Consider the following 13,639-nt stretch of genomic DNA (forward strand, 5'->3'; position numbering starts at 1 on the left):
GAGACAGTTTTGGAGAAGCTGTGTCCCATGTTAGTGTTAGGTGTAAGCGTTAGACACTGGTCATCCTGTGAAGTTTGTATTCTGAAATGTTAATTGGGGCTTTTGATGGGCTTTGATCGTATCCTGGTTTGAACAAACACAGCAAATAGCAAGTTTAATGTGCAACTTTTGCTGCTTTTCTTCAGAGCAATTTAATGGCTGGGAAGGAAAACGTACTGCTTGTGTCTTTTGTCTTCCTTTTTTTTCATGTATCAGCTAGCAGTGGTGCATTTAATTCTGCAGTGGTGACTGGACTGGTAGGGAGAGGATTGCCATGCATTTTGTCCCTCTGTCCCTCCACAGCAGGTACATCATAAACAGCAAATAGAAAGCAATAACGTTGTCAGAGCAAGGAATTTTGCTCCTGATGTTGCACTGCAGGCCATTTAACACTGTTCCCCTCAAAATGACCCACTCGGTATTACTTGGCAGCAGCAGCAGCCTGTGTCTGGAGTATGGGGCTGAACCAAGGAAGTCAGACAAGTGTCAATTGAACAGTGGAGTAGCTGGGATAAATCTCCATGCATGATACCTTCCAGGTGCCTCTGCCTCATCATCCCCTAACTGTCATTGGTCACTTTTAAGAGGAAATGTGGAAACAGTAGCCCTAATGATAATGAAAGCTGGAATGCTTCTTTAACTAATGGCAACAACCTGTATGAGTGAAACAGCTTTGCAGGGGACTGAGCTGAAAAATATTCTCATTTATTTACCTCCTGTGAAACGGGCTGCAATTGTTTTTCTTCCATATGGACTGCAGCTGTTTGCTCTTCTCGGACCTCTGTTGAGTTGGAAGACTTAAGGCTCAGTTTGAGACACATCCCAAGGCTTGCTTTATGTACACCTTAGGCTTGGCATAAATTGTAAACCCATAGATGGTTTGTCTTGGAAGGAACCTTAAAGCTCGTCCAGTTCCAACGCCCTGCCACAGGCAGAGACACCTTCCGCTAGAGGAGATTGCTCCAAGCCCTTCCAGCCTGGCCTTGAAGACTGCCAGGGATGGGGCAGCCACAGCTTCTCTGGGCACCCTGTGCCAGTGCCTCACAGGGAAGAACTGCTTAACATCTCAGCTCAATGCCTTAGGACCTTTCTTTTCTAGTGATATGTATAGCTGTGGTCTCAAATGGAGGTAGAACCTCTTCTTTCTTTGCAGAGGTCTTTCTTGCTGTAGAGCATCGTTTTGGCTTAAAGACCTTTTACCTGTGATTCAAGATAGGTATATCAAGTTTCATATAAACTGTGAGGTCCATTCTTCCTTCTGGGGGAACCAGAGCCTAGGTGTTCAGAGACGACATATGAAAGCTGTGTCAGAAGCAGGGTATTACTGAGAATTTCTTGTTGCCTTTAATATTATTAAACTGTGTCTAAGTCCCTAAGGTGTCAGATGGGTCCTTCCCATGTGTGTTACAAATGGCAGTGCATAACTCTGTCTGTCTTTTCCTTCAGACATCATACAAATCCAGTGGGCACAGAGTGGCAATGGAAGATGGACCAACCTGAAATGATCTTGCAGGAGGCTATTGAGAACCATCAGAATATGATCAAGCAGTTCAAAGGTAACTTTTCCCATTTCTTCCCTGTGAGTGATGCTTTTGGAAGATAAGCAGCATCAGCATCTTCGAAGCAAATCCCTGGAGGCATTTAAAAAGGTGACACTCAGGGGTGTGGTTTAGTGGTGGTCTTGGCAGTGTGGAATTGATGGTTGGGATTGATGAGCTTTTCTAACCTAAATAATTCTATAATTCTATGAATTGCTGGGAAGGAGGCATGAGATTCGTCATAGGAGAAAGAGGTGAGAAGAAACTGTTGTGGCACACCTTGTTTTCTGAGGTGTTCTGCCTTGGTTTTGACATTAGAACATGAGTCAGCCATTGGGTGTCTACTGCTGCCTTAAGGGATTAGTGTGGAGTTGCTTCTTGTGGGTCGTGGTAATTGTCATATCATTTTATTTGGAGTGCACAGAGGCTTCCACAGTGCTTGAGGCTAGCCTGGGTGCTGAGGAATGTGGATTCTTATGGAAAAGTGTGGGCAGGCAGAAGGCAAAAGGAATCACCCTGTAACCTGATAGGAAATACACTGCCCAAGCTTAATCCACTGAGAGCTTTGTGTTCGCTCTGAAACTTGGGGATTGTGTTTTTCTCATTAATGGATGAGCACTTTTATTTTCAGGAATTATTGAGGAGATCTGTTTGTGACCGAAGCAGCAGTTACACAGCACCAAGTCCTGCACTTTGCTTCCCATAGGAACTCTTTGTGAGTTTGTTATTTCTTGTAGATTGAGATTAGTGATTAGGCACAAATTCTTCCCTGTGAGGGTGCTGAGGCGCTGGCACAGGGTGCCCAGAGAAGCTGTGGCTGTCCCATCCCTGGCAGTGTTCAAGGCCAGGTTGGATGGGGCTTGGAGCAATCTCCTCTGGTGGAAGGTGTCTCTGCCTGTGGCAGGGGGTTGGAACTGAATGAGCTTTAACCAAATCAGTCTGGGATTCCAAGATTAATTCCACGCAGTGCAGTAAAATTGAGATCTTCTTTGAAGGAATAGAAGTCTTGGGGACCATGTGTCCTGTAGGATATCCTAGAGAGTAGCCTTATGTCCTGTTAAGAACTTCTGTGCATGCTTTTAGAGTTGCCATCTTTCTTGTTGCCATCTTTCTTGTTGCCATCTTTCTTGTTGCCATCTTTATTGTTGCTATCTTTATTGTTGCCAAAGCGTGCACTGTTTTTGAAGGTGGTGGTTAACATCACATCATTCTTTTAGGCTAATGGCTGGGGAGACATCTTGCTGATAGGGAGCTAAGGTGGAAGAGTGGGAAGCAGTTTATTTGTTGGATGCATTTTGTAGGTAGTGGCTGGTAAATCTCTGTTCCCTTGTGAAGGGCACACACAGAATGGAAATGTAATTAAAAGTTACGAGATGGGCAGTGTCTGATAATACAGCCCTGGTTCCACTTGGGAAAAGTGAAAACCCAAACAAAAATGCATGACCTGAACTAGGAAATCCTAAGGCTACCTGTGTGTGTTGGTGTAAGAGTGGGTAAAACCAGTTCCTTGTCTCCCCAGTCACTTGTGATGGCTGGTACCCGAAGTCACCGACCAGCCTCTCTAGGCAGATGTGCCAGATGCTGCTTTTTTCCCCCAAATGAAAGCACACCAGTAGGAGAGCAGCTGGGATCAGCTCTTCAGAGGAGCTGTGCTGATCAAAGGAGGCATGGCTGCATGCTCTGCTGAGAACTGAGCTTGAGCAGCAGCTGAAAGCTGTACACCATGGCCTCTTGTAGATGGTACTCATGTTCCTATGGCTCCAAGTTCCTGCACTGCCTTGGGCCTGCTTCATGCCCTCCAAAATCTGCCCAGGCTCTGACTTTGCTGAAGTGCATTGACTGAAGACAGGAGGACGCTCATCTGCAGGAGCAGAGGTTGACAGCTGTAGTGGTATGGCAGCCCGAAGTGCAGGGGAGTTCACACACTCCCTGGAATACACACTAATCCTTTTTTAGTTTATCCCTGTCTATCTTGTGATTTGTGTAGTCAAATGATTCCTACAAAACCTCTGCCCTCTCCGCAGTGTATGTCCCCTATGCTACATTTGATGTCAACTGCTCTGAGAAAGTGACTCAAACTTTACATGTTGTTGGAATTACTTTCTGTCTGCTTCTAAAGCTGGCACAGGGTGATTGTCATTGTCCAGTGGCAGGGTGCTGAGGGAGAGAAATTAATTAAATTCAAAGCCACCTTCAAGTAGCTTTAGGAAAAGGAAAGTTATCCTTTAATCTCAGTGTGTGGTTGAGATGCTGCTTTCCTTTCAAATGAAGGTCTCATTTAGTACTGTCAGGTTTGTGCAGCATTAACCATTAGTCCTGTCACTTCTTCAGGGCTGAGTGTGGCTGCTTTATCATGCACCAAGTTCTGCTCTTATCACAGACCAGTTTTTCTATGTGAGGCTGAAGCAATATCCACCAACACTTCTTTTTATCTGGGCTTTGGAGCATAGCCTATAGTTTTCTGTACTGCCTGAGCTCCAGCTTCTAGGCAACACAAGGTGAGCTGAGGACCTGGTTTGAAACTCAAGGCTTTGGTTTCTTTAAAACAGACCAATCTCCCATCTAAACCCTCTGATATTATCTGAATACATTGAGGCATGTCAAAGAAACATGCAGGGACATATTTAGAACAAAAGCTTATTTGTAGGCAGCTGATTTCATATCTGAACACGTGGTCTGGTATAGGATCACAAAATGGTTTGGGTTTGAAGGGACCTTCAAAACTCATCTTGTCCAATCCCCCTGCAATGAGCAGGGGCATCTTCAACTAGATCAGGCTGGCAGAACCACATCCCGCCTGGCCTTGAATGTCTCCAGGGATGGAGCATCCAGCGCCTCTCTGGGCAACCCGTGCCAGGGTTTTACCACCCTCATTGTACAAAATTTCTTCCTCGCATCCAGCCTGAATCTCCCTGTTTAGTTTAAACTCATCACCCCTCATCCTATCGCAGCAGGCCCTGCCAAAGTGTCTCTCCCCATCTTTCTTATAGGCCCCTTTTAAGAACTGAAAGGCTGCAATAAGGTCTCTCTGGAGCCTTCCCCAGGTTGAACAAGCCCAACTCTCTCAGCCTGTCTCCAGAGCAGAGCTGCTCCAGCCCTCTGATAATTTTGGGAGCTCTCTTCTGGAGCTTCTCCAGCAGGTTCATGTCTTTCCTGTACTGAGGACTCCAGGAGGAGCATTTGCCTCTTCCCTGCCCTCTGATGGGCGCAACACGTGGCTCAGGTTGGTTAAGCCTGCAGACAGCACTTTCACATGGATGCTGCAGTTGAGCTCCTGGTGTTTTCCTCTTTTTGTTCTTGGAACGTCTCTTGCTGTTCAGGATGGTGTCACGTGGTGGGTTTTCTTCTTGAATACATCCTCTGTGGAGTTGCATTTCATGTGGTTGCCAGTTGTCCTGGGTTCAGCAGTAGCAGTCATGTTTCTCCTTCTTGGTAGCTGGTGCAGTGCAATGTTTTGACTTTCAGCTCGGGAACAGAGCTGATAGGATGTTTTGGTTTGGCCAAGGACTTTGTGAGCCTCATGCTCTGCCAGGGAGGAGGGGAAGCCAGGAGGAAGCAGAGACAGGACACCTGACCCAAACTGACCAAAGAGGTATTCCATACCACAGCACGTCATGCTCAGGAGGTAACTGGGAGTTAGCCGGAAGGTCTGGGAGACTGCAGGGTTGGAGGAGGTATCGGTCGGAGCTTGGTCGGGCTGGGGGGGGCGAGTTATCGGTCGGCTGGTGGTGAGGTGTTGTATTCTCTTGTTATTTCCTTTATCATTATTATAATTGGTGGAAGCAGTAGTGATTTGTGTTATACCTTAGTTACTAAACTGTTCTTATCTCAACCCGTGGGAGTTGCATTCTTTTCAATTTTCCTCTCCATCCCTCCGAGAGCAGGGGGAGGGCAAGAAAGGGGGGGGGGAAGTGAGTGAACGAATTACCTGACTGGGTTTAAACCACGACACCAGTATGGATTTGGACCTGGTTGTTGGTGCTTTGTGTGGGGAGTGTGCCCAGCTTCTTGGGGAGCTGTTCCCTCTGGGGCTGTTGGGACCATGTGGGTCAGCAGCAGAAGCAGGCATACCCTGCTTTTCCTTTTCAAGACACTTATGTCAAGTGGCATTAAACTTTCTCCCGTGTTTCCGTCTCAGCGTCCAGGCAGCTTCACTGAGGTGATAGCAATGGAAAGCTTGACTCAAACATTACTAGAAGATTACTTGCAGTAGTTCACAGGACACACAAAATCCCAAGCTCCGTGTATCTGGGCATACTCTGTGCTGTGGGTTGATGGACACTGGCTGTGCCCTGCTGTCCCTTCCCCTTGAGGAGGGCTCCAGCTGGTTTTGCTCTGTCTTCCTTGTGCCAGGGTTTATTTTCGATACAGATGCATGGTTTGGGTGGGGGTGGTAGTTGATTTAAGCCTGTTTTTCTCCAGTTCGAGCCATAACAGAACCCTGTTTTTCCCTCTATTTGCAGGCGTCTCAGGATTACAAGCAGCTCGCTTTGAGGAAGCAATGACCGCAAAGCAGTGCGCACTGTCACTGGTGGGAGAGCCCATCATGTACCCGGAGATCAACCGGTTTGTGAGGCTCCTGCACCAGCACAGCATCTCTACCTTCCTGGTTACAAATGCACCGTTCCCAGATGAGATTAGGTAAGAGATGGACAAAATACCTCCCTACTAAAACATTTGAGTGCAGACTTGTGTTTTAATTCCACTTATTGCTCATCAATCAGCTCTGTGCTGACAGTGAAAAAGCCCACTCAGTATCGCATCTATTTGATTTTAACCTTTGTCTCCCCATGCTCTTTCTCATCCCTTTTTCTACCAGTTTGATTTTTCCTTTCTGTATCTCTTAAAGTGGGGTTACCTCTGAAAAGGAAGAGGATATAATATAGTACCTCCTGGACGTACAGCGGAAGAAGAGCGAGTGAGCTGCGTATTGGGCTTGGGGACATGGATGATAACTAGTGCAAGTGTTTCTGAGAGCCAGAGCAGGAGTCTCGGCTTGTAAATTGCCTTTTTCATTTGTGAGCTTCTCTTGCAGTCTGATCTTTGTTCTAACTGCAGAAGACAGTTTGGACGGGGCTTGAAGCAACCTGGTCTTTTAGTGGAAAATGTCCCTACCCATGGCAGGGGGTTGGAAGTGGATGAGCTTTAAGGTCCCTTCCAACCCAAACCAGTCTGTGATTCTGTGATTCTATGAGTGCAGCTTCATCTGTCTCCAGGCACACACAGGAGGTTTTATAGCACATGAGCATGTATTGAGCAGTTACTGGCTTGAGTCCTCTTTCTCTGTTTCTGTTCTTTATCTCCTTGACCCAGGCTGTCTCCTGACTGGCTGGGGAATCCCCCTCATGGCTGGAGGCCTGAGAGCAATTTATTGCTCTTGAGTTGTGCTGTGCTACTCAGTCGGAAATCACTACCCGAGTTCAGATGTGGTAATGCAGTGAATTTGATCTCAGCTAGATTGGAAATGACAACCGATAAAGTAGGAGGAACGCTGGAAAATCCATCCTAGTACTATGCAACAGTATTTCCTGCTGAGTATGAAACGTAGCTGTGTTCCAGGAGCATCAGTTTGTGCCCTTTCTCCTCGTTCCCCTATGGCAGAACATGCACAAGGTCAGCGTCACTCCAGTTTGAGCCATAACAGAACCCTGTGGACCGTTCCATTTTGGAGCAACGTGGGGCAGAAATCCCTCCCTGGGATCTCTTCCAATTCCTTAATTTTCTCCAGTACAACAGTGAGTCTGGCTCTTGCCTGTCCTGAGGATCGAGATCCTCGGAGAAGAGGTGACTTTTCTCAGCTCATGTTTTGAAAACACTCGCTCCATTTTCCCTGGAGCCCCTTTTGATTGGGCAAATGCAGCATTAAGGAAAGAAAAGAGTGTTTTGGCACAGTGAGTATACCACGAACGTTTGGCATCTGCTCCCACAGCAGAAGGGCCAGCAGGGAAAGCTGGTGCTGGTCCTGTTCAGTACACAATCACCATTGCATCGGTGGCTCCATCATTGCTTTCACTGCTCACTTTCACACATGAAAAGCATTTGAATGCAATCAGTCCAGAACATGGTCTCTGCTGCGCAGCAACACAGTCAGCACAGAATGAACGTTTGGCCATGGAAAGAAAAGAAAAGAGTGTTTTGGCCATGTACTTTGAAACTGAATACTTCAATCCACTCACTCCTAGAACACTTGATCATTTTTGAGGTTGTGGCTTTGGGCTGCAAGGCCAGACAAGCTTCTTTGCAAAACAGTTGGTTTTATTTATTAAAACCTAAAATGTTGCGTTTGTTCTGGGCTATTTCATGCTTCTAAATACAGGCAGAATGTGTTCAGAGAGGTTGTTTGAGTGTCCATGTTAAGTGGCTTTTCCTGGATGCTTGGTCTCATTCTGGACAATTTCTTGTCCCTTTCTCACCTCTGGGGAGGGCAGAGGGTGGTGTATTTTTAGGTGTCACTGTTGGCAGCTGAACAATAGTTTCTAATTTCTTCTTGTCTAAAGAGCTAAATGAAGCTGGGACAGCAGCCTGTTCATTAAGAGACTTCCCAAATAACGCTTGCAAAATGTCCTGAAAGCGTGGAGAGCTGAAGAGATACGTGGTACAATTAGGATGCATCATTCCACGGAAGATGCCATGAAGGGTGGAGGTGTGTTACATTCACTGGCTTGATCAGATTTGTCTGTGACAAGGGAGGTTGTTTTAGGTTGTTCCTTTTAATGTCCATCGTTATCTGTTTGCCAATGGTCTGCAGTGGTGCTGCTTCTCCTTTATACCCTTGGAGTTTACAGAAGGGATTAGACTCTACCCAGGCTCTTCACACTCTCAGAGGAGGTTTAATCTTTTTAGAAGGTTCTGCTGTTGGGCTCACAGATGCTGTGCTCACTGGCGTTCTGTGACCAGAAAGACTGGAGTGCGGGATTTATACAAGATAAGAGCCTTGGAAGTGGAAGGAGAACATGCTGGGGAATTGTGTTTGGTTTCATTTTCTAAGCAGCTTTGATTTCCCTTCCAAAAAGTACTTGAGTGATGGCAGCTGCAGGCCAGGTGAGTTCAGTGTGTCCGGCAGTAGAAAGCAGCTGAATGATGGCTGCAGTTCTCTCGAATGGGATTATGTCTCCATTAGCCAGAGCAAATAGAATGTGGGGAAGGGGCTGAGCTTTATAGTTTGTAACCATGGGGAGAAGCAGAGCCTTTCAGTGCCTTGTAGTAACCCCTGGCAGCCTGCTTTGGGAAGCCTTTCTGCGCGTGCCACAGCTAATGCTGGAGTGATGTATGTTTTAGTTGAGTAAGGAAAAGATAATTGAACCGTCTGCCAAGGCCTCTGTGTGTGATATTCTTAGCTTTGGGGTGTATTTGTTGAAAGTTAAGTTATAATGTCTTGCTATTAAGATGATAGTCACTTGATGGAGATGAACCTCTGGACTTGGATAGTTTTCCTTGTAAACACTGGATAGTTCCTGTCGCTACTGGAGCAGCAGAGCTTGTTTAGAAGTCCTGTATTTTATGTGTGCTTTGGTAGGAAAACAAATTCAGCTAGCAGTGATGGCTGAAGACAGCAATTGCCTTCTCGTTTTTATTTCTAAGGAACCTTGAGCCAGTGACGCAGCTGTATGTCAGCGTGGATGCCAGCACCAAGGAAAGCCTGAAGAGAATTGATCGGCCCCTCTTCAGGTATTTCTGGCAGAGGTTTCTGGACAGTTTAAAGGCCTTGTCTGAAAAGGTACCCAGTAAAGAGTGTGCTCTGAAATATTCTTTCTTCTTGGCCGTATCCACTCAGTACAAACGGAGAAGACTTGAGAGGCTTAAGATGGACCGTGGAGTGGGTTCTGGGTGTATTCGGAGCATATTTACATGTTTTATACATTGAAGTGTATAAAGTCCAGCACGTTTGATCAGTTTTCCATATGGGGAGAAATGTAATGACAAAAAGAGAGCAGAATATGTGTCAAATGGGACAGTAAACTCTGCTGTGAATATAAGATGCTATGAGAGGTGAAGAGATTATAAAAGAATAGAACATTTCCTAATGGAGCATTTACACTGCAAGCAGGCTGCTGAAGGAAAACTGGAAATCCAGGGAAGCTTAGGAAGAGTCATAAATTGCCATGTGACTCTTAGCACTGGTTCTCAAAGGATGCAGTAGATAAAGGGCTTTACAGTATGGAGTTCAGTAGCTCCTGCTACATAGAAATCTGATTTATAATAGTAGATTTGAGTGTAACAGCAAGGGTGACCCTTTCCACTGTCAGTGGTTTGTAGTAGTTGGTGTCTGTTGGAGAGAGCTGAGCATGATCTGAGGGCCCACGGGATCACGGCTGCTGCTGTCAGCTCAGAACGTAGTCTACCATTTAACAAGTTTTGTAGTAATTAATGAAGCACTCGTGGTCCCGGCATGACATTATTTGCTAAGTGCTTCCATGTCTGTCTTACTGAGACTGAGCTCTGATGGAAGCAAGTACTTCTGTTTACTGATTTGGCAGAAGGTGACATGTTACCTGCTGAGATGAGCAGCCAAGAGAGACTGTTTCATTTGAATACTGAGATTTTCTGCCTTCTGAGATACAGTGGTGGACCATTTTCTGCCAAATCCGTGTTAGTAGACCTGGGAGGCTCGGTGTAATTGTGGGACACTTTCTCCTACAAATGCTGTGAGTAGCTTCATCAAGCTGCCTTTGTGCAAGTGCTGGCCGATCTTGTTAAGCAGCATCTCAGGGCAAACTGTGAGCTTACTGAAATCAGGTACAGGCTTTCTAAGTTCTCTGTGCTGTTGCCCCAGAGCTGGATGCAGGACTGTGGTGGGGGGGTGGGGGGATGTCTCCTCAGAGTGCTTCAGAGAGGGAGAAATCCCCTGTTTATTTACAAGACCTATTTTCTTCTTTTATTTCCCCTCTCTCATTTTCTTTTTGCACCCGATGGGCACTTGCGGTGCCGCCAGGCCCAGCCATGGCCGCTTTTCCTGGCTGCAGGATGAGCTTCTTGGCATAAAATAGATGTGGTTCCACACTCTTAACTTTCACCCATTCAGAGAGTCATTATCACATTAATTTTTCTGCTAATGTTATTCTGATGGGTTTCTGAAGGGAAATAGTGGTTACTTTTCTGGAATCCTGGGGTAAAGCACTGAAGCCTGGTTTTCTATCCTGATGCTTTAAATCATTAAAATCTCAGGTCTTAAGCTCTTACTTCTTGTTCTTCAGTGCTTACAAGAGGATTCCTGGGGCCCTATTGTACAACCAATTACAAATAATACATGAATGAAATGGGATTGTGCATTTGTACTGCCAGCAGACTGTAAGGATTATTTATATCTAAGACTTTGTGGTATTAGGTCCTTACTGCTTTTGATGTGTCCCTTCTACCAGCTTTTCTCTCTTCCCAGACAACACTTGAGAGATGTTGCTCTCTGGAAAGATGTTTCTTCAGTCACAATATGAATTTCTGATTTTTCTAGCTGTTTTTCTGCATCCCTTTGGCAGTGTTTTACTTTCTCTACCCACTTCTTTCACCACCGGTTATGATCGCTTAATACAGCTTTTATGCTAATTCAGTTACTGAAGTGATGGATACACACAGGCGGCTGATACTGCTTGTCAGTGCTAGCCTAGGAGGGGAAAAAGCTGTTAATGCATTTGTAGCAGTTTTAGTTTTATGGAAACTGCTTGAACTTTAAAGTTAGTCTTCTAAAATGATCTAGGGTGTATATTGGAGGGTTTAAAAAATGAGATTTAAATGGGAGAAGACAACCAACTCTCTTTGGCTGTAGGAGGAAACACTTGCTGAAGTGCTGTGGGTAGTTTACACTGGAAAACGTGATACAAGTAGACTGAGACTGTTTGATCCTCTCCACAAAACTGTTCCTGCAGTACCACATTCACTCGGCGCTGGCACCGTTCCTCCTGTGTTCAGGCTGTTGGCCTGAGCCTTGAACCATTGTTTGGTGGCACTTCGATTTAGTCCCTCTGCAGTATGTGTGTAACATCGTAGAATCACGGAATGGATTGGGTTGGAAGGGACCTTAAAGCTCATCCAGTTCCAACGCCTGCCACGGGCAGGGACACCTTCCACTAGAGCAGCTTGCTCCAAGCCCCTGTGTCCAACCTGGCCTTGATCACTGCCAGGGATGGGGCAGCCGCAGCTTCTCTGGGCACCCTGTGCCTGCGCCTCAGCACCCTCACAGGGAAGAGCTTCTGCCTAAGAGCTCATCTCGGTCTCCCCTCTGGCAGGTTAAAGCCATTCCCCTTGGCCTGTCCCTACAGACCCTTGTCCCAAGCCCCTCTCCAGCTTTCCTGCAGCCCCTGTAGGCACTGGAGCTGCTCTCAGGTCTCCCCTTGAGGAGCCTTCTCTTGTCCAGGCTGACCCAGCCCAGCTCTCTCAGCCTGGCTCCAGAGCAGAGCTGCTCCAGCCCTCGCAGCATCTCCGTGGCCTCCTCTGGCCTCGCTCCAACAGCTCCATGTCCCTCCCGTGCTGCTGCCCCAGAGCTGGATCAGGACTGCAGGGGGGGCTCCTCAGAGTGCAGCAGAGCGGGAGAATCCCCTCCCTGAGCTGCTGCTCAAGCTCTGGGGGTGCAGCCCAGCACACGGGGGGGTTCTGGGCTCAAGTGCACATGGCAAGGACATGGGGAGCTTCTCATCGATGTGACCGTTGGCGTACGTGTGCTCGTGTGCTCTGCCTGTGCATCCGTGTGTGAAGACACACAAGGCATGGCAAGCACATGTGGAACGTGAGTTGCATGCACACGCACGCACAAAGAGTACCAGAAGCGTGAAGGGGACATGACAAGCGGGACATGAGTGCCTTTTCATGCACGTTTATGCCATTTCATGTACCTGGTGGACCAGGCTGTGCTGACATGTTCCCCCATGCCTCAGCTGCACACACAGGATCTGGCACTGTTTGAGGAGCTGAAGGTGGCTGTGGAGGGACTTTACATGCTGACCGTCCGGGACCCCGCTCTAGGAACCATCGCCTGTCACCTGGGAGTCCCTCCTGAGCCCTTGGCCCGCAAGTACTTCTACCTCAACGGTGCGCCCAGACACCTGAGTGCCCTGGGGACAGTGAGTGGTGTGGGGTGGAGTGGGGCCCTGGAGAGCCGAATCCCATGGGGGGGAGTGCGTGGGGAGCATGAGCAGGGTGGATCCATGGTGGAGTGGGTGTTCCCTGATGCCTGGCTCCTCTGGGGGCAGTGGGACACGTGGGGTGGAGCGGACACCCCTGATGCCTGGGTCTGTGGGGGCAGTGAGGTCTGTGGCTGCGGGGACACGTGGGCCCTGGGGGGCAGTGCAGTGCCCCATGACCCAAGGTACGTGGGTCCCTGCAGTATCAGGGGGAAGCGTGGAGGCAGAGCAGGGACTCCAGGCTCAGTTCAGAGCTGTGCTGCACTGGCCCCACGGCAGGACCTCTGGGAACCACATTATTTGCTGCTTTATATAATGGGATTCTATGAAGAGGTGCATTAGCCCAACACAAATTACTGGGCTGGGGAAAAAACCTCCTGTTGGTGTTGAATGAATCAACTCCTTCATGTAATGGCTTCAGCTGCCCTGAAAAGTGGATGAAATGATGGCTGTTCTGCTCCCTATTGCAAGGGAGTTTATTGCTGTGAATGCGAGGGGTGTTTCCCGCTGGCTTCGTCGGCAGAAGCGATGGAGAAGCCTTCATCCCTGTGCGGAGTGAGGAGGAGCCGGCCATGGAGAGAAACCACCCTCAAACACAAAACCCCAATAGCAAATCCCAAATCCCGGCCATCTCCTGTCCAGGCATGGGGTCCCCAGTTAATGCCTCCTTCTGCCCTCAGCTCCTGCCTTTGTCAATACAAAAGAAAGGCATAAAATGGACAAAAATGGTGCTGATCATGGGGAGAGGATTGGTCCAAAACACGGGGACATGAGACCATCTCTTCCCCATGCTCACTGCTGGGGTAGGTAACAGCAGCCGCTCCATTCGGCTGATGAACAGGAGCCCTTCTCCTCTAGACATGTGATGGATGGTCCCAATTATATTCTTCCAGCACTGATTTAATGCAATGTTTTATTAATAGCAACAATCAGAGGAAAGCAAACAGCTTA

At 47.6% G+C, this 13,639-nt stretch overlaps 1 protein-coding gene across 1 annotated transcript; it reads left to right on the forward strand.

The window, feature by feature from the left end:
- Positions 1–1,489: 1,489 nt before the first annotated feature.
- Positions 1,490–6,543, forward strand: LOC133262188 (S-adenosyl-L-methionine-dependent tRNA 4-demethylwyosine synthase TYW1B-like). The gene is made up of 2 exons (XM_061441133.1): positions 1,490–1,595; positions 6,041–6,543. Exons 1-2 carry the CDS (start codon positions 1,526–1,528, stop codon positions 6,220–6,222), a joined length of 252 nt encoding a protein of 83 aa, XP_061297117.1. The 5' UTR covers positions 1,490–1,525; the 3' UTR covers positions 6,223–6,543.
- Positions 6,544–13,639: the final 7,096 nt, after the last annotated feature.

The sequence above is a fragment of the Pezoporus flaviventris genome, unplaced genomic scaffold (genome assembly GCF_033815535.1).
Source record: "Pezoporus flaviventris isolate CSIRO_AGI_PZ_B2104156 unplaced genomic scaffold, CSIRO_AGI_Pfla_v1 ptg000191l, whole genome shotgun sequence".
Classification (NCBI taxonomy): Eukaryota; Metazoa; Chordata; class Aves; order Psittaciformes; family Psittacidae; genus Pezoporus; species Pezoporus flaviventris.